The 21,088-nt window shown below is 36.0% G+C and overlaps 1 protein-coding gene across 2 annotated transcripts; it reads right to left on the bottom strand.

The window, feature by feature from the left end:
• Positions 1-38: 38 nt before the first annotated feature.
• LOC116260726 (uncharacterized) lies at positions 39-7,493 on the bottom strand. Of its 2 annotated transcripts, none has more exons than XM_031639171.2 (10): positions 7,370-7,493; positions 6,786-6,950; positions 6,389-6,490; positions 5,445-5,490; positions 5,222-5,300; positions 4,319-4,691; positions 2,548-2,791; positions 2,002-2,244; positions 1,811-1,933; positions 39-576 (listed from the first exon to the last, which is right to left on the bottom strand). In XM_031639171.2, the coding sequence occupies exons 2-10, from the start codon at positions 6,855-6,857 to the stop codon at positions 131-133; spliced, it is 1,728 nt and encodes a 575-aa protein (XP_031495031.1). In that variant the 5' UTR covers positions 6,858-6,950; positions 7,370-7,493; the 3' UTR covers positions 39-130. The 2 variants fall into 2 exon arrangements, with proteins under 2 accessions (XP_031495031.1, XP_049935579.1); XM_050079622.1 differs by having other exon boundaries at positions 6,786-6,917; positions 7,370-7,428.
• Between the last annotated feature and the right edge of the window lie 13,595 nt (positions 7,494-21,088).

Genomic DNA, 21,088 nt, shown 5'->3' with positions numbered 1-21,088 from the left:
TTTAAAAAGTAAAAAAAAAAAAGAAAAAGAAAAAAAAAGAAGAAGAAGACTACTACTTGTTAGACAGAGCTTAAAATATTCAACAAAACATTACAATTTTGCTTCCAAATATGAAGGATATCCAACATTGTCAATCAGAATCAGATGATCCCTCTGACCCACCTCCTAGGAGCTGCACCATATTTGCTTGGGATTCTGCCATATCTTCTAGTTCATCTCTCTGGAACCCCCAGCTTTGGAGCAGCTGGCTACCCAAAGATCCTCTGGCCATACCATACCTTCGAAAATCAAGAAGTCGTTTCTCAATGAACGGTAAGATGGCATTGCTTGAACGCAGCCTTGCTGCCATAGGTATTGAGAAAACATCCAGGGAACCCAATGCCCCCGAAGCTGTCGGATTCATTGTGATTTCCCCATGCTGACCAAGTGTATTCTGGAAAAGTCGAGGGAAAGGTAGAGGCAAAGGAAGAGGGCAGAGAGCTATTGAAATATTCGAGAAAAGAGGTAAAGATTTACAATTCTGATAATCAAGACAGAATGCCTCCTTGACTTCTGTAATTGAAGCCCTTGTACCCCCTGCGATTCCCAACACTAGTTAGACACATAACCACAAACAAAAGGCCAGCTGGATCAAGCCCCACAAAAACACAGTTTTTGGAAAGTTCAGGTGCTACTTCATGAGTCAAGTCATTATGAAAAACGAAGAAAACTGAACTTCTATGAGATTTAATCAGTTCAACATGATGTTAATGTTGCAGCATCATCCAAGATAATAACCAAAAAAAGACCAAAAGGCATGGTAATGTATGCTCGTGCATCTGCAAGTGCCTATCCATCCAAACACAAGAAATACATAAACATTTGCACATTCTCATGACTCATACATAGCTGCATGGACTAGTTGAAATTCAGCCATTAAAAAGAAACAAGTAAAAAACATGGGCAAAGTTCTGGGCTTCTTCCATTAACGGATGCCCTGCAGTATCTTTTCTAGTTCATCGATAAAAGTAAAGATAGTCAAACCAAGTTTGTTTTCATCTTCTGATAGGAAATGACCCAAAAATGAACCCAACTGAGTTGTCTTGATGATGCCTTGTAGCTGTTTGTATGTATATAAGCTCATCAACTCAAATTTGATCAAGAAATTTCATGCCAGCCTTATGAATAGGAGAAGAAAAGAGTGACTGGAGGTAATATAAGACCACAGGTCTTGTCATTGGAAATTTTAAGAAAAAGCTTCTTGAAAAATATTTTGACATCCCATAAACATATGGAAAGATCGGTTATTTTGTGAATATCTTCCATTTGTACTTGAAAGATTTAGGTTCAAACCCTATGTAGGTGAACTGAGTTCTAGTTCAAAAAAACCTCCATTACCATCTCTCAAAAATCTTGGTAAACAAGCATTTTGCATACAACATAGAAGATAAAGATACAGTCAAGTACTAACACAGGTAAAAGTTGTGTGATTTTCAAAGATTACATGCTATCATCAAACGGTTGTATCATGTGTGCCTGCTGTCACAGACATAAAACCAAAAAAGTGGCATTCCTAAAGACAAGATGTTTTGGTTGTACCATAGCTCTCCGATCACTATATTATCATTGCATAGTATCGTAAGATTTTAAAAGATCACAAGATTTGAGTTGTTTGGGAATTATTACTTCATTAGTACTTCATGAATGGTATTCATGACTAATAATACGAGTGTTTAGTCATAGTTAGAAAGAAAAATAAGAGTTCCTAGTCCAGATGTAGGACACATCAACACGATATGTATGCCATTGACGAAAAAATTAGTTGAGTGACCTTGACGAAGGGCTCCATGAATGACAGTGGATTCAATTCCATGAGCATCATCATCAGCTTCCTCCTTGACGTCAGGTGTTAATGGATGCAAGCTCCTCTGTACAAATCTCTGATTTTGCTCACCTGTATCCAGGAAGGGTGACTAAAGCACAAAAATGCTTGAATTCAGTACAAAGATGATGTATATCTACCTGGCAGAGGTGGAGCAGGCATGGCTATATCCAGAACTGAAACCATATTTTGCCTAGCTTGATCTGCTAGCAATTGTGTAAACGTAGCAACATCGAGAGCCCCAAAGGTAGATTCTGAGTGAGTAGCTGGTCCTAGAGTAGACATTCTAAATGGAAGTGATATTGAATGAAGCCCAGCAGCATAAACCGCGCTAGAATGGAACGGCATTTCATCATCAACACAGAGGTGAGCAGATACCTTACCTTCACAAACGAAACAAGAGATATAGTAAAAGAAAGTCTAGTAATGAACATATACATTGATTTTGCCATGCAAAACAGAGTAAACCTGCACAGAGTTGAGACTAGCCATGCCTTATTTTCATTTTCTTTTAGGTACAAATATTGTGTTGCATTTATATATAATATGATCTTCAATTTTAAAGATAATTTATCATGTCCGAGCAAAGAGATTCAGCAGTTTCAAATTGCAATAGCCATCTAGTTCTTGAAAAAACTTTAGAACCATCACTATTCAAAATAGAAGTCATAAGAATGAGAACTTACTAAGAGAAGGCAATCCAATTGGCACCATCAATTTACAAAAAGATGAGAGCCTTGAGAAGGAGACGGAATCATGGAGTGCTCTCAAGGTACGAGCATGTTGTCCTAGGATATTTGTATAGTTTCCTGGACCTCTGGCAGCATAAAGCAATACAGGTGTGCTTGTGTACTCATCTGAAATATTCTCCAAGAAATCTGTAGCAACATTGGAAAAGCCTCCTGAGTCATCAACTATAAATTGGAAACCCTGCATGACAGGCAAGATTTCAAGTGTAAGCATTGCACTGTAGGAGACTAATAAATGGATAGAGAAAAAAAAAAAACCCTGACAAAAGAAGCTATAAGTATGTCAAGAAAAGAAAATCCTTGACAACATAAGCTAAAAGTATGTCAAGAAAAGAAAACCCTTGACAACATAAGCTAAAAGAGTGTCCATTAGATATTGAAAAACTCAAAATTCATAGGAACAACTCATCCTAATTGTGTCAGCTTTCGAGTGACACTTCTAGTAGCATATGTTTTCTCAGTTGAACTTCTACAGTTAACAGAAAACTGATGTTTTCAAGTGGGTAACTAGTCGACCAAGTTTTCTTTTACAACTCAAACGATGAATAAAAATACATTTCTGAACTATGTAACGCATCAGACAAGACGGAAATTGCTAAAGGAAACAAGTTGAAGTGAATAAAAGGAAAGTCTCTCAGAAAATCAGAAGACTTGTCACAGCCATGAATGCAGGAACTAAAACCTCCAACAGGACCACCACATTTCGAGAGCTAAAGGTAAGAGGGAAATTGTGAGGGAGCTGAAACTTGAAGTACAGACCCGTGATCAAGTATTGATTCTACCCTCTGCGTCGAGAGTTTCCCTTTGGTGCTATGTTGGCAAACCGTGGAGCTTAGTATGCAAGAGTGCTAGGTGGGCCTAGGCAGACCAAAGAGAGTAAATGAAAAAAAAAAATTGACGAGCAATAGGGAGAAAAAAAAAGGAATAAAAATAGATGAACAAGAAGAAAGAGAGAAAAACAGAAGAAAAGAATGAAGAAAGGTCAAAGTAGAAGAAAAAGAAATTATCTTTTGGGGGTCAAAGTAGAAGAAAAAGAAATTATCTTTTCACTTGGGCTCCTAGGTGGTCCAGTCTAGTCAAATAGGTGGGTCCCTAGGCATGCTTTTGCATACTAAGGCATGGAGGTTGAAGCCACCGGGGTTTAACTCTGAAGGGCAAGCCCACTGAGTTGTCTGGTTCTTGAAGGTTCTCGTCAAAAAGAAAAAAAAAAAAATCCTTCAACAACAGTTGCTTTCTCTGCAAAATTAGAGCAGTTGTTTCCTCCGAAACAGGAAACAGAACCTTCAACTAATACTGTTTTATATTTTGGTTCCCAACAGTCCAAATAACTTTCAATTGCAGCATAAGGATACAAGGACGAGTTACTGAAACAATTAGGCAAATGAAAAAAATTGCAGGACAGTCTGTTCAAAATGTCAAGCAGATGATGGCATTAAAAATTAATATGTTAAATGGCTTGTTTACTTTGTAAAACACTAGACTCTCCTAGGGCCTGAAAATCACAAAAACACTTTATAGTAATAGTGCCTATCATGAGGAAATCCAAAAATGTTTCTGTAACTTCAATAAATAACAAGGTAAAACATTTAACATAATTCTTTCATATCCATGAAAAGCAAGACGATATTGCTTCAGGATGTTAACACTTAACAATCATAAATGTCAAAATATTTCAAATTCAAGAACTAACCAGCGCAAAAAGTTAAACCTGTATATGGTCACATTCTTCAACAAAAAAACGAAGGCTTTCGCTCATCTCTTCACCATGTAGGCTTCTTGAGAAAACATCCCTTCCACTTCCAAAGTTATTGAATTCTTGTTTGTCGCTCCATAAGCCAGTAAGTTCATATAGACTCCGAGGATGATAATGTACTTTAGCAAAATCTGTCCAGAACTGAACGCATTTCTGCAGACACTCGACACGATCTTTATCTCTCTCTTGTTGTATGACTCCATTGCCATTCTTTGGTACTGAATTGCTTCCGAAATTGGTGGATATATCTTTCTCTTCCTCCTCTAAGCTTTGTAGAAACAGATTTTTCTTGTGAGGTTCTGACACTATTTTTGTAACACTGCCTGTCCTGCAAAAATATAAGTAGAGATTGAGGTTGAAAAATATCAGCAAATTCAAGAAATGAATATGGTTTGCATTAACATAATACAACTAATTGGTAAAAGCAATGAATTTATACTAAACATTTTACTACCATGACAGATGAGCTACAATTAAAAAAAAAAAAAAGTAGCCTGCAAAGCATCCTTAAGAATGGCAGAGCCACAAAAACTGGCAAATAAACAGCAAGATATTCTTCTCTCTAATAAGATGTTTTGATACAACAACAGTAAGAGCACATCCTATAATATGTAGGCAAAAAAAAAAAAAAATCTTGTTTCAAGTAATCAGTCAGGCTATTGCAGAAGAGCAATATACCATATTCTGATGCAGGATATCCTTTGATACATTGAGGACCAAAATGTAACATCTTCAAGAAAGCATTTCAAACTTTTGTAACATCCATCCTAAGGAAAAAGAGGCCTAAAATGAAGCAAGATGGATTAAAGGAAAGAAAAAAATAGGCTTCATAATATCTAACATGAAAATGTGTATTACCAAGTGGCAATTTCAGTGGTATCGTGAACTGAAGGACCTTCATAAAGCGAACCAGAAGACTGCAGGGAACCTAGGGACCCTGCAAATGGAGAACACCAATGTCCCACCAAAATCACAATGTGATAGAAGTAACTAAGCATAGCACTGGATAATGTTGTCTATGCACTTTCTGTAAAAGAATACAATTTTAGCCATCAATTTAATAAGAGTCTGTTAATGTTACCTGGTAAATCAACAGATAACAATCGAGGAGTGTATGTGAGGAAACCCTGCAGATGAGATCATGTGCTTGTGAAAAATAATGATTGTGAGAAAAAAGGCTAAATGACCATACAGGAAACAGAAAAGATCCCTGGACTCAAACAGGATTCTGTGCATCCCAACTGAAATCTAAGGCAGCATTTATAACAAAGATGATGGAAAAGCCAGTATAGCTACTAGGACTACCTTTTTGCAGGCGACAGATAACTGGAGTCTGAAAGAGAAAGACCTTAGCATGTAAGGTTATATCTATTAAACTGAACAATGATTAGGTTAGGATGTCTGGCTGCAGGCCTCATTCACAACATAACAAGCTGTTAAACGTGCTCCAGCCAGACAACTCGACAAGAATGAAACAGGGTAGTGCTTGGACTGGATTAACCAATCCCAAAAATGGTTCATATAAAGGTAGACTCTTCAGACTGAGTCACTGGGTTGACAGAACACTCAAGTTTCATGGCATGAGCAGAGGAAGAGTTCAACAAGTCTATGAGTATTACATTGGTTATGATATCTTTCCCTTTGCCAACAAGTTAAAACTGAGTTCACCTTCTATTTCAGATCCTTTTACTAGTACAAGGTATAGAAATCTTCCCAGTTAGAAAAGTAAAAATTTAATGTCCCCAAAATTTTGTACTAAAAATGTAGAAAGGCATAGATCAATTATGGTTGTTCTAACCATATGAAACTAAGCCTGCATTGTTTACCATAAGGTGGCATGTGATCTAGAGGCTGCGCATTTAAATAGGTTCCATTCTTTACCAGGATCTAAAAGCTTACTTCCCAAAGATCACCAAGGCGGCTAATCAGACTCTCCACTCACGGTCTGATCATATCTAGTTGCAGATATAACTCTAATAATGTATGAAAAGTCATCCGAAAGTACGTGCTACGATGATAAGGTACCTGCTGTGTTTCACCAGAACGATAAAAGACATCCATGTCCAGACCTGAATCTTTGAATATGGCATCTCCATGAGGTTCATCAGCTAAGCCAATCAATTCATCCTTGCAAGAAAATTTAAGCACATCAAAGAATAACTAATAAGCAATCTGGATCATAAATTTTACTAAATTAAATGAAAAGACCGTATACAAGGAGTAAAATGATGCGGCAGATTATACAGAAAAAGGGTTGCAGTATCGAAGTTAACAATCCGCTCAAACCATGCAAAACAAATGAATGAGAATCAAGAATGCGACATACGAAATCCTAAGGAAAGATAAAATGTCTCAAACTTCAATTTAGCTGGAACGTTTTAGCTCTTCTTCAGAGATACATACTGATGCAAATAAAAGCTACCTGAAAGTTCCAAAAATGGGAACCAATAAAGTTGGCGAAGCCACCAACTTGGATAGTTACAATCTCCCTCATCCTTGGGACCTCCTGCTGTGCGTCGCAGCTATTTAGAAGCAGAGAAGGCCAAAAGGAATTCTTCTAGTAAGAAAGAGCAATGAGAAATACAACCTGCCATTAGGAGTAACAAAGGGATGAAGGAAACATATATTTAGTCGCTACAAGATTTAAATAATAGCTCAGAAACTCCGTAAACTCTCAAATTTCTCTTCAATTATAGATAACGAGGATGTTAGGCAATCTCCATTACTTTGACTAGAAAACGATGTTTACTGTCTATGTCTTGGCCTTTTGTAAGTTTAATCTACACAGCATGAACTAATTATACCAAGTGAATGGAGAAAAATAGAGGCTAAAACCCACGCGCTCGAAGATCGATCGAAGAACGGAAAGAAGAGTGGGTTCTGTGATCGAATCTACAAAGTCAGACGGGTTGCTGGACAAACCAGACACTGATTCAAGAAGGGTAGGGGCAAAAAGATATGGCGGGGCCGAGGGCATTCGAAAGTTCTTTCGAATCGATGTCTTACCAGATAGGCTAGCACTGCATCTACTATCGAACTCAGAGAAAGAGAAAGGGAGGGAGGGAGGGAGGGAGGGAGAGAGAGAGAGAGAGTTCAGAGTTGGGGTGTGGCGGCAATTCGGAGGTAGTTTTGCCCTGGGCTGCTCGGCGGCAAAATTCGGCGCTTTTAACGTATCGATCATCAGTCGTATCGTATGGTACGCCCCATAAAACGTAAAGATATGGGGAGACGAAAATTTTCCGTCTTCTTTTTTAAAATTAAAAATAGATTACAAAGGCTGCTTAAAAATAAGCAGGTTATATGTTAGGTACCATACGTCTAATAAACGAGGCATCCGACTATTGAACAAGTTCAAGTTTCGTTCTTTAGAAACATTTACAAAATACTGCCCAAAAAATAGGCGTTCAGTGAATCACCGCCTTAACTATTGAATATCAACAAATCAGTCCTCAACGTTTTCATCTCCCTCAAACAGCTGCTTCCCAATAAAAATGTTTAAATAATAAAGAAAATTCAAAATTACCCTCCTTTGAAAAATTCTCTCTTAAAAATTAAAAAATAAATGAAAGAAATCCTTGCCATATGCCATCTAGTGAGGGTAGTTGTCAGCCTTGTGGAAAGACAAATCTTTAGAGAGGAAAATATTGCAATTTTTACTTGCTACTTGGCAATGTGAGTATTGAGTATTAGGAGGAGGGTGAAGGTAAGAAAACAGGCACCGCCGTTCATGATTAAAGTAGAGGAAGCATTTGTTGGGGAGTGGTGCAGACGGCTCATACTTCATGGAAGTGCCTTCACACACTTCTCACGCACATCGTCACTAAGCTCCTACTCAGATATAGATCCTCTAGAATGATCTCAACCCGTTGGGCCAATCCATGGGTAATGTTGGTAATGAATTTTGACCACTAGGAACCTTTGACCTTCTTTCAATCCATGGGTAACTCGTCATGAAATCCGGCCACTAGGAAGCCTTCAACCTTCGTCTTGATGTAGGTCAGTGGTGGCATTCGTAGCTCCCCACGCATCTAATTTCTTTCTTCATTTGGCAAGGACTCAAAGTCGAATTGGTGTTGGGGACAATAGGAAGGAGGACGAAGGGCAAGGACGACCATGATGGTAAGAGCTATTTGGAAGTTAGGTTTGAGTTTAAATATTACAATTTGGATAAGAAGATCCGACTTGATCCGATTTGGGATGTCGAATGTTTTAAATCTCGGGATTTAGATCAGAAATATGATTTGATCTGGCTTGGGATGTGGATTTAGACCTTGAGGTTTGGATGGAAGGGCTGATGTGATCTGGTGTAAGATGTTGGACTTGGATCCAGGGTTTGGATCAGAGGTCTGATTTGATCCACTCTAAGCTATTAGATTTGGATATTAGGATCTAGATCAAAGGTCTGCTATGATCCGTTCTAAGACGTTGAATTTGGACAGTAAGACTTGGATCAGAGGTCTGATTTGATCCTCTCTAAGCTATTAGATTTGGATATTAGGATCTAGACCAAAGGTCTGATATGATCTGCTCTAAGATGTTGAATTTGGACCGTAAGACTTGGATCAGAGGTATAATCTGATACACTCTAAGATGGTGGTCGACACGAGCAACTCGATCATTGATTGAACCAATCCGAGGTCAATCCGATCGATTCAGCGCCATTTTAGCCAATTTGGATACTGGGGCAATTTTAGCCGATTCAGATACAAACTCCTGCAACATGGACCTGACTTCATCGAAGTTGATACCAAAATGGAGCCTTTTCAAAGTGGACCAATTCAACTGATCCGAGGTCAATCCGATTGATTCAGGGTCAATTTAACGAATTCGGGGACTGACTTGGCTGATTTGATGATGGTTTGACTAATTTAGGGGCATTTTAGCCGACTCAGATATTGACTTACGTCAATCTGGACCTGACTTCATCAAAGTTGAAACCAAAATGAGCCTTTTCAAAGTGGGTTCATTTGCCTGTTCCTTAGTTCTCCATTTCAAAAGAGAGAGAAAGTGATAGATTTTCAATCACGTTTCCAGAAAGAGTGAGAGGAGAAACAAGAAGGGGAACTACCAAGGAAAGGAGATGAAATGGAGGATAGGCTGACATCAGTATCTGAACATCTAACCTCAACATCAAAAGAGATCTTCAAAGTGCAGTTTCAAACACTATTTAAATATATTTAAAAGCCATGAATTCCCTTTTCAAATCCATATTTCAGTCCAAATCTTGCTCTAAAATATACGTTTGAAGTATGAATTCATCAAATCTTGACATTTGTTTTCCAAGCAATCTTGACCAGCCAATCCAGAGTTGCTCCTCTTTTTCTTCAAGCCAAAACCTCGGCCACTTGGAGTTCACAGCCATTAGGACTTTCTGAAAATCATATAAATGCCACCACAACCAATTATAAATAGTGCCATGGTGGGGGACATCCATATCACCTTCTCACTTAGGTGATTTTGTAGTAAGTCTTCTCTCCTCTTTTCTTTCTTTATTCTTCATTGAATACCTAACTTAGGTGATTTTGCAGGTCGGGGGGGCCTTTTGGAGTCCACACCAGCCTTGGAGGAATTTACCAGTCTTGCATCCATCTATAGAGAGGAAGAAATGAAGAAAGATAGAGATAAGAAGAAAGGAGAAAAAGCGGAGAAAACTTTGGCCTTCTCTTTTTTGAGATCTTTCTGAATATGAGAACAATGTAGGCTTCTATCCCTCTCTCATATTGCACTCTATTTACACTATGGTCTAGGTCCTTTTGTGTATTAGCATGGCCTTAAAACCAGTATTCCTAGTAGCTGCTTTGAAGCCATGAATCCGTGCAGGTACCACCTACTGTCTAAAGAGAGCAGTGGGATTTTTATTAGATTTTCTGAATGATCAATGCTAAAGTCCCTCATATTTTGCAATTTGTGGGTTCTCAAACATTGTGAGGGACGTTTATATTAGGCGTCTAATGCATACTCCATGCCGTTGTATGGTGTTTTGCTCGATTCATGTGCAAAACCCATATATGCATGGCAATATGAATTCATTATATTTTCCATTTGCATGTTGCCTTTTCATGCATCTCATATTACTCTCTCAATAGTAGCTTGCATATAGAGTAGGTTCATCGTGTTTTTGCTTTGTCATACACATGATTACATGTTAATTATTATCTAGGACGTGCAAACACTCCTATGCATAGAACATGAATATGCCATGCTGGAACAACGAAGGCTCTGTGCTCTGTAGGAGGTCTTTTTTTTTTTAGATAGGCCTTGGAATTGTTAGGGTGTTCGCTTTCTTTTGGAACTAATTTTACATGTTTTTTACTTTGTCTACTCTCTTTGCTATGCAAAATACAGGAAACTATCCATGCATGTGGAATTTTGGATAGCAGAAATCTGATCTTTATTTGTGACTTCATGACTCATGCATAGGATAGAATACCATGATCCCATAAAAAGTAAATTTGTTCTTTGATGTAGATTCCAATGAGCCTTATTTTGTGCACTTTTGTTGTCATTTGACCTATCTATTAGTCGAATTACAGAAACAGGTTTTTTGCAATGCACTTTTAACGTGAAACCAAATGATGAGAAAGAGATACACACACTCTCAATATAATTAATTGAGAGTTTAGCATGATCTTTGAATCTGATGATTGGGGATTTACTTCGATGGTGTGTCGAAAGTTAGGAACCAATGATTATTATACATTAGAAGCTATTGTGCTTGTGGGGATCATGTTTTAGGAACCTTGGTTATCAAGTGTGCTTGTCAAGTTTGTTACGAACTTGTTATGCTTGTTATGTGCATGTTACCTCGTGTGTTCGTGCTTTGCATCCTTCTTGTTTTATGCATTTTAGGTTAATTTCATTATATAGGTCCAATGTTTATCATGCATTAGAAGTCATTTTGAATCAAGCTGCCTTGTTTTAGGACCTTAGGTTCTTTAGTAAAACCCAAAAACTGTATTCTGAATTTTTTTAGATTCCCATCCAAATTTAAAAATATATTTCTCCCAATCTGTAAATTATATTTGCAAACTGTAAAAGGGAATTGTCTAGTTTACATATCTAGTTTGTGCCAACCAATTTTCATAGAATGTGGAGTTCTTTCGGTTCCCCATTGAGCCAATTTTTTGGAAATTGGTTTTCAGCAATTTACAGATTTAGAAAGTTGGTCTTGAAATTTGGGAATTCAGTTATTTAAGTTCCATAAAGTGTTTTTCAAATTTGTAAAACCCATTAGTTTCTCTTACATGTCTAGATATTTTACACTAAATTTTTACTCGAAGGTGTTTAGACCCTTTCTTGAGCTGAAGTTTTTTGACAGTCTTCTACTAAACACATAGCATGTTGTCTTACATGTCATACTTTTGTCATGGCCTCTTTAACTTTCAACTTGATGTCCAAAGGATAATTCTTGAACTTCTTCATCTGGTCACCTTCATTTTTGTATGAAGAAAGCATGCCAAAAGTTTAGAAGCCATTTCCAAATTGTTGATTTACTCTTACTCCATGAACTACACCATGTTACACCAATGTTGTGCATGTTGTTTTATACAATATGCATGTTTCTACACTAGGTTTGTCTGGTCCAAGTACAAAAGTGTAACAGATATAAATCTATGCCAGTGATATTTACCAGCTGCATAGAACCATTCACATTGGGGGATCTAGTCATGATGACATGATGAGCAAGATCACCACTATAGGGTATGGCCCTCTCAGCACTACAAATATCGTTTATATTAATCTATTTTCATGTGAAAGCATTTCAACAGGGAGCATTCTCCAGTGTGCACTTGCCCCCTTTTTCTCCACGAGAGCCTTCTTTGGTTGCTCTATCATTGCCAAAGATGTTCTTTGCCCGAGTGAACAAGTGATGGAGTGTTGTCCTTCTATCACAACTGTGGTTGACAAGTGTTTTGGACCACAACTATCATTATCATCCATGGTTTTTCATCTATGGACAAAGATCCATCCATGGATCACCATCCATAGTTTTCATCCATGGACAAAGATCTATGGACGAGCATCCACATCCATGGATCTTTGTCTGTGGCATTCAGGTGCCTCCTAAATAATATCAACCTCCTTTTCTATTTTTGCGGGATAGAGAAGATTCAGGCATATATATATATATCTTATTAACTTCTGCACTAAGTGTTGATTCTAAAATTGTCACCCCCATGTATAGGGAGTGAGGAGAAAATTGTAATTACCTCATAGAATTCAAAATTCAATAGTCACTAAGATAAAATTTCAATTTGGAATTTCTAATATGGCCAAAAGTTGATGTAATTGTTACTTTGTCGTTCTCATACCAAAGTACATGGATTTAGCTTTCTTCACGTGAAGACAACCATCCACTTTCTAGATGCCATGCAAATACATAATCAAACAAAGACTCTACATCTTACTAATTACATTGGGAACTCAGGGCATGATATAAGCTCATGCTTAGCTGCCTTCCTTAGGAGCTCTATCACACTCCATTGAAAATAAAATACTTATAAAGAGTCTTAATGATTCAGTGAGCATATTTATAATAATGACCACACCATTCAGAATATCCGTACATAAGAACAACAAATAGTAGATAATGTTATGTTAACATGCAATCAACTTGATTCTATTAAACTAGTTCTAAACTTAATTCTTAAAATCATGTGTTATTGAGCTCTCAGCTTTCTTGTACCAGTCTTTTTAAGTTTGCTCTATTACTTCAATGGAGACTCACTATCCACTTGAGGTTCCCCCTCACTCTTTCATGAAATCATGCGACTAGTGACCATTTTATACTCAATCAATTTCCCATTGGGTAACAAATGCAAGAGTATTAATAGGACTCATTCCTCACCCATCACAAGCTGCACCCCTTGGTTGGCTGTCAATGTGGTCACCGCCCTTAGGTAGCAATTGTGGCCAGTTATGCTAGACTTACAAGAAAATTTTAATCATCTTATAAATTATTTTTCTATAACATATATTCACTTTAAAATTTTTCTCATGCTCATTCAACAAGAAATTACCTTGAATCTTAATCTTTCTTTCTTGGCAGTCATTTTTAACTTGATATAATGTGCTAGGTACAAATTACACATGAGGTAATCATTCTTCTTTAATGGACAATCAACATTTCCTATAAAAAAATGGACATAGGTCATTCTTTAATCACATTTCAAGCACAATCGTCAACATATATACATAAGTTATGACAACTATTCAGCATAACATCCAACCAAACAGAATCATATTACTTCTTGATTGAAATGCAAAACAAACTGCTAAAAATCTGTTGTACATTTATTCCCATGGTCCATCCATAAATGACTTAACCAAATTATATGTATATAGTTATTTATTTACATCAACTAGCCATAAAGAATCATGTTACGTGTAAAATCATCATTCTTCCACTATTAACATAAGTAAATCAGGCTTACATAACAAACTAGCCACTCTAAAAATCTTCATATCAACTAAACAAAACAAATATTCCACAAAGCAACCACCAAATAAGCCATTATACAAAAATTTCTCACTAAGAAGAATGAGCACTGTTTGTTATGATCTTCGAACATGTCCTTGGTGTGGTTTTGTGTGCCAGCCCACCTATTCATAATTCAATAATATAATTAACTGTAAACTTCAATAAGTAATTTTAAACTAATCCCACTACATGTCCATCAGTCCCACTAATTGCTGATCCTAGTATGTTGTCATAACCTTACCTAATCCACCCTTTTTGCATTTACTTGAAATCCTAATTAATACAAACTCCCAAAAACCCTAACCATGTAGGACAATGCCTTCCCTTAGATGTAAGAATGTAGTTTATTCCAACAAATTAAGGAATCAAACCCTTAATCATATAAACCCTTCAAACTTAACCCATACGTGGCTATAAAAGCCCTCTTTCATTTCAGCATAATGCAAGATTTAAACCTAATCAAGTGACAACTGAGTGGTTTTCATCTTTTACATTAAACATGAACCCCAACTAGGCACAAGAGTGGACTGTGCATGATAACAACCCCATCAAGGGCATGACCACATAACTTTCTCGAAGCAAAACTTGCTGAAGTTACTCTCATGTTAGACTCATACAACTCTTCTATTCCAAATAGTTAACCATGATTAAGAGAAGCCCCAAAAAATTCCATGATATACATATCATATAAACTCCTTTTTTTTACGATGGAATGTCATAGTTACAAAAGTTCTATCTTAAAATAGTTAAAAATAGAAATTCTCTTCCATAGATTAACAAGATAATTATTTAAATTACAAATCTAGAAACAATTGAAGATTGAAGGGCAAAGTCAAAAGTCTCAAATAAATCTTACCTCACTATTGCCCTCTCCTACTCCTCCACATCTCTCTCATTCTCTCATCTCTCCTGCTTCTGTGCTCCCTTCTCCACTGTCGTACTCTTTCTCTCTCTCCCTCTCTCTATGACTCTTCAACACTTCCTCAATTTTACCTAAATGAGCTGGGAGAGAGAGAATAGTGCTCGATAAACCCTCTTCCTTTCTAACTTTTCAAAATCTTCCCTTGCTTTTTACAAATATTTTTAAAGGGTTGCGATTATCCTTCTAGAAATTTTGTATTCTTTCAAAATCACTCTGAATATATCATTCTAGTGATTTCAGCTTTGTGTTCTCTTTTACTGTGGGACAAAGATTTAAAATGAGGCCTTAGTCATTTGGAGGCCCATTGGTTCTTTCAACAAAAGGGCATTGGTTCTCCTTGTGTATGCAAGGGATTGAGTAGCATATGAACAACAATTCAACACTTTAGTTATCTTCTCAAGAGGAAGGCTGCTTCTCAAGAACAACATACACTTATCTTCCTCCTTTGACGTCCTATTCCTAGATGAAGGTGTTTCTTTCTCTAGATTTTAGCTGGAAAGGGGGAATGTTTCTTTGAGACTACTTCAACAATTGGATGATGGTTGGAAAGGAGAAAGGTTGCATGAGATCAGTCTTTAAGATGGAATCGAGTAGATTTCTTTTTCTATGTACAGTGAACATTTTGCCTCTTCTATATTCCTTGATCCTTTTGATGTTTACTATCATAATATGGCTTGCATTTATTTTGCTAAGACATCTTCCTACGTGCTCCTTTTATAGGTGGCCTTCATGATGTTGGATGATCATATAATGTTTTTCCTAATTTTTGGTATCCCTCTACTATATACCTACTGTTTACTATGTAGTAATTTTAGAACTATGTTGGACAAACAGTTTGATTAGATCAGAAGTAATCAAGCAATCACCATTTCTTTTTCCTTTGTATGTTAGTTCACCCAATAGAGTGCCAAATAGTTGACATTCTCAATCAAAGTTATAGATTTTCTATCGAAGCTATAGCGCTAGATAGCAATCTTTAGAACAAGTAAATGTTCAACGTTGTACTCTATTTAGCAGTCTATCAATAAAATCTTTTTGAGAAAGTAGCAACACTCTCAATCTTTTGATATAAATATTTAAATATGAAAAGAAAATAAACTCGATTGTGGGTTAGGGTTTGCATCTTTTGAACATGGGTTTCAGTAGTTACATCTATGAGGTGCAACTCCAAGAATCCCATGAGACATCGAGCACGAGGACATGGACTTTTAATTATTTGGCATCATAAGTTATTACTAAAAACTAAAATGTCAAAAGCATAGAAAAATTACTAAAGAAGTACGCAGTCACATTTCTCTTCAGCAAAATGCAAGGTTACATTTTTCTTTGCATGGAATTCATTCTTTTGGTCCTGAGCTTCTCCATCATGAATGCAGGAAAATTCTTTAGATTTGGGTCTTTTTATGGTTCATGGCTACTACACTTTACTCATATTGTAGCTGATTTTCTTGCAAGACTTATTGCTATCTAGAATTATTTAATCTTTCCATAGACATGCTTTTAGCATTTATTTTCTATTTCAATTTTGTGCTAATAAAAAAAAAGTCTTTTTTTGTTACCCTGTGCTAAAATGGGTCCTAACTAGTTTTCACTTCGTTCTATCAATGTAACAAGCCAGATATATTTAACACAAACACAATTGTATAAGTTGTCACAAACTCAAGCATTGGTATATTTGTTATGGTAATCAAATAGTTTTAGCCAAGAAGTGGTTCTGTGTTTATGGTAATGTCTTAAATATGATATGTCTATGGTTTTGTAATTAGCACTTACATGTCTTTATTCTGGAGCTTGAAGTCTGCAGCCACTTGTGCATACTGTTCTAACAGAAGCTAGCTAAAGTATGTGCTTTTGTAGCTCACATACAAATGTTCCAAGTATAAGAGATGCACAAGAATTCAATGAGCTAATGTGTGGCATAACTGTAGTGCTCAAAGTTCAGCATGTTTGTTATAAATGGCAAATCTTCTCTTGAGATGGTTGCAGTTCTGTACTTAACATGGTAACAGAGACTGGAATGCAAGTGGACTCATGGTTTTCATGGCATCTTGAGGAGGTCCAGTTTGCAGAGCAACAGATGGCGCCAATAGCCAATAGAAGAAAGATTGCTTGTATTTCTTCAATGTGATAGCCTTAGAAGGATAACACTAGCAAGGAGCTCTTGGATGGGTCTCAAGTTTTCGCTGCAAATAATGAGAAACTATTTGACCCATAAAAGCTGCATTTGTTTATTGATAATTTTTAAATAATAAAATTTTCAATATGTACATTTTTTTATAAATTGTTTGTATTTGTTGGTAATAATGATATAATTTTCTCTTCCTCACTCTCTACCATATAAACACTTTATATATATATATATATATATATATATATATATATATATATATATATATAAAGTGTTTACTTGGTTGCTTGTAAATTTTTTCAATCTTACACACATGCCATAATAAAATTATACTTGTTAACCCGTACTCACCTCCGTTCCTTGTGCAGGATTCTGAGAGATGGGACCCGACCTGTTGGTACAAGGTCTGATCATTCCTGGCACCTTTATTAAACATAATCAAACCAAACACTAGACTAAAAGTTCCAATAACTAAGTCTAAATATCATCCAAAACCTATGAAAAGCAAATGTACCCTAATTTTGGAATCATGCATGTTTTAAAATCTAAATAGATCTCAGAAATAGACTAATAAACAAAAGGAAATTATTCTAAAGTCTGTTCATGTATGGATCATCATAACGCAATGCAAATCAATGTCATTAATATAATATGATGCATGCAACTAAGTCATCTAGACTTGGAGTCCGGTCTCTACTAGGAGTAAGATGTAGGACGTTGACCCATTAAGAGAACACCCAAAATCTGAATCCAAGACTTATAATCATGATCTAAAAAATTTTATTGTCCTAAACTTGAAATATGAGACGTTGTAGAAGTCAAAATATCATTTCATGTGATTGAAACTCATGATCCAAAATTCAAGGTCAAAGATCCAATAAATTTGATCCTGTATTCATGATTGGATCTTTTAATATCCAAATTGAAAGGATAAAATTTGATGATTACAATGTTTAAAATCTTGTATTTGGGTTTGATAATGTGAATATTGTTCTAAGATTTATGATCCAAAATTCATGGTGTAAAATCTGATCTAAAATCTAAAACTTGAGATCTAAAACCCAAAATCTGAAATCCAAGGTCCAAGATATATTGTTTGAAATCTAAAATTTGATATCCAAAAACCATAATTTGATACCCATAATCTAAGATATAAGGTCCAAAACCCAATAGGAATCAGAACCAAAATCTAAGCTTCAAAGTACAAAATCCAAAATGTAATATTTAAGATCCAAAATTTGAGATCCAAGATCCATAATCCAAAATTCATAATTCATTATTTGGGATCCAAATCTAAGTATGCTAAAACTGAGCTTAAGATCCAAATTTAGATCAGTATGAAGTTTATGATTTGGATTCAATATTTTGAATTGAGATCCAAGATCCAAATGAGCTAAGGGTAAGTTGGTCAAAGTGGCTGAGTTCAATTTTTTGTAAACTAGGTTTGAATCGACTTGGGTTTGACTATAGCAAGTGTGGTTGATCTTAGTCATACTATGTGATATAGAATATACACTTCATTTATTTTATATGAATGAGTGTTTAAAGAAGTCTGACTAGACCTAGGCTGTGGGACTAAGTTTATAAATAGTAGGCTCTAAGCAGCTAAGTCTTATAGAAAATTGTGCTAAGATTAGATCCCACGCCTATATGGCCTAAGGTTTTTAAAAACATCTAAAGAAATTGATTTCTAAAAATATTTTGGAAAACTATGATTTTGAAATGGTTCTTGTATAAGGAGTAAGCTAGATTCATGCTTTTTACATACCTGAGCTAATGCACACAGGGTATGATACTTTGTTGACCCAGTCTGGTTTCAGACAAGAGGTGCATGTGGCTGCAAGGTACTTAATGCATGTCAAAATAGATGTTCCCCTGCGTCTAGAGTCTGTACAGTCCTTTGCTTTTGCTGTATTTGCTTTGCTTATGTTGAGTCTTGGTGTAAGCTAGTTTGTTCACCTATGTCGGAGTACCCTCCCAAAACGGCTCCCTAAGTGTGATATTGAGATTCCTTGTTTTGGATGGTCGGCATCGGGAATTCTGTAAGCGGCTTCGGCCATCCTTGTAAGTAAAGTGTAATAGCTTACTTGCTTTCCCTCGTGATGTACTCTTCTCTCTGAAGTGAAATCGAGTTTTCTTTCCACACTCTTTGTGCAAATTTGTGTCCTTTGTTTTCGGGAAAGCGTTCAAGTGATCTGCGCCCACTTGAACGAGGCGAAGGCTTGCGGCTTACTGGCGAGAGTTTGCCGTGCCGCACGGTCCGGAGTTGTCGGCCCGTGACAATAGAGGTGCAATGTATTATTAAAGAAAACATGAAAAAGAACTATATTTTACATGCATGATTCAAGTAAAACTACATAAGCAAAAACATGAAATTATAAAACACAAAGACAGAAGAGATGGATGAACCTGACCCTATGTCTATCATAAAGGCATTAAAAAAAATCTAATCTATAAAATAAACATGCTAAACTAAGCAAGAAATAAGCTAAAGTAAACATGCTAGAAACAAAAGAAAACTAAACATGCCAAAAGCAAAAAAAAAAAAAAAAAGAAGCTCAAACTAAACATGATAAAAAGTAAAAACTAAACTAAATATGCATGAAGAAAAACAACTAAATTGCAAATAATAAAAAAAAAAAAGAAGAGGGAAAACAAAATTACCTGAAGCTTGCACAATATTTGAGCCCACTCGCACGACCCCCACACTGAGTCTGGTTGGATTTAGGTTGAGTGTTAATGCAGCTCGTACCAAGACTTAGCCTAGACTCTTAAATATTTAACTTGTTTTGAGCTATACCTTTCTTAATACATGGAGAAGTACTGATCGATTTTTGATAAAGTATTTAAATTGACATTAAGAGTGGAGGATGAACGTTGTGAGAAAACGAAGAAGAGAAAACACACTTTTAAACTTTATTATAAAATTTGATATAAATAAAAAAAAATATTCATTTCGGCTAGATTCAGATATCTATTTTGATTTAATCTATGCTGGAGTGCTCAACAAAGAATTTCACATATTTCAAGTGCTTACGTGCAAATTGACATTAGGCGCGAAGAGAGAAAATCACGATACATTTTTGAGATATAATCTGCATGAAGTTCACATGTGGATCTTAGATCTGGGTTTGATGCTGAGATCCAAATCTAGGTCTAGATCCAAGAAAAATTCTAGAAGATGGATCTAGATATGGCATTGAAATCATGTTTTGATATATGTGATCTAAAATCTGAATAATGGATCTCGATCTACAAAAGATAGATTAGATTTGAGACTTGGATATGAAATCCAAACATAGAAATAAGACTTGGATACAAGATTTGGATCAGAAATATGAAATAGATATATGAAAACAGCATGGACCTGAACCTGGCTTAAGCTGGGTTAGGTAGATTCAAGTTGTATGACATGGACTAGACTTGGGTTAGGTTGAGTTTTGTAAAATTGAATTCAGATTTAGGCTGGGCACAGACTCATCCTAGGTGCTATGTTTGGAAAATTCTATTTTAATGAGAGATTGGGGTAGCGATCCATGAAATGAATATAAAAGGTAACTTAGCTTCATGTGGCTCTTAAGTTAGGTTTTATGAAAAATACCTAAATGCCCTTATGTGTGATTTTGGGCTGAAATTGGTTCAAATAAGGTGATTGTTTTGAACTAAGGTTTTAGAACCAAAGAAAATCATAAACCAACATACACCCTATGTTTATGTAGAAGAATATAGCTCAAAAGGAAATGACTATTTTGCCTTTGTGTTTGTATTTTCAGAGTGTCAAATGAATTTTCTTAATTTGACTGAACCAGCTTGTGGCCAGGTTCCTAAATAGGCTGTAATTAAAGTCTTGCTGAAAACTTTTTTATGGATTACTCTAAAAATCAAAAACAAATTTTTACCAAGTTATATATGACACATTTATAAAGGGAAATCGAGAGACACAAAAACTTACTGGAATTTTCGTAGTAGAACTGAGGGTACTTGGGAAAGCTACTTATTGTAAGGATATGAAGAAAGATCAGAGAAATTCACTTTTAATTTTATAAAATAAGATTGACAACTACTTATAGAGTGTAGTAAGTAATAGGAATGTTCTCCACAACTTTTAGAACTGAATTGAACTCAAACCAGAAGGAATGAACTCCAACTAAAGTAAGAGACTATTGATTTACTCATGATAAACATTATCCCAAC

This window comes from Nymphaea colorata, chromosome 9 (genome assembly GCF_008831285.2).
Source record: "Nymphaea colorata isolate Beijing-Zhang1983 chromosome 9, ASM883128v2, whole genome shotgun sequence".
Lineage (NCBI taxonomy): Eukaryota > Viridiplantae > Streptophyta > Magnoliopsida > Nymphaeales > Nymphaeaceae > Nymphaea > Nymphaea colorata.
This window is presented reverse-complemented; position numbering and strand designations above follow the sequence as displayed.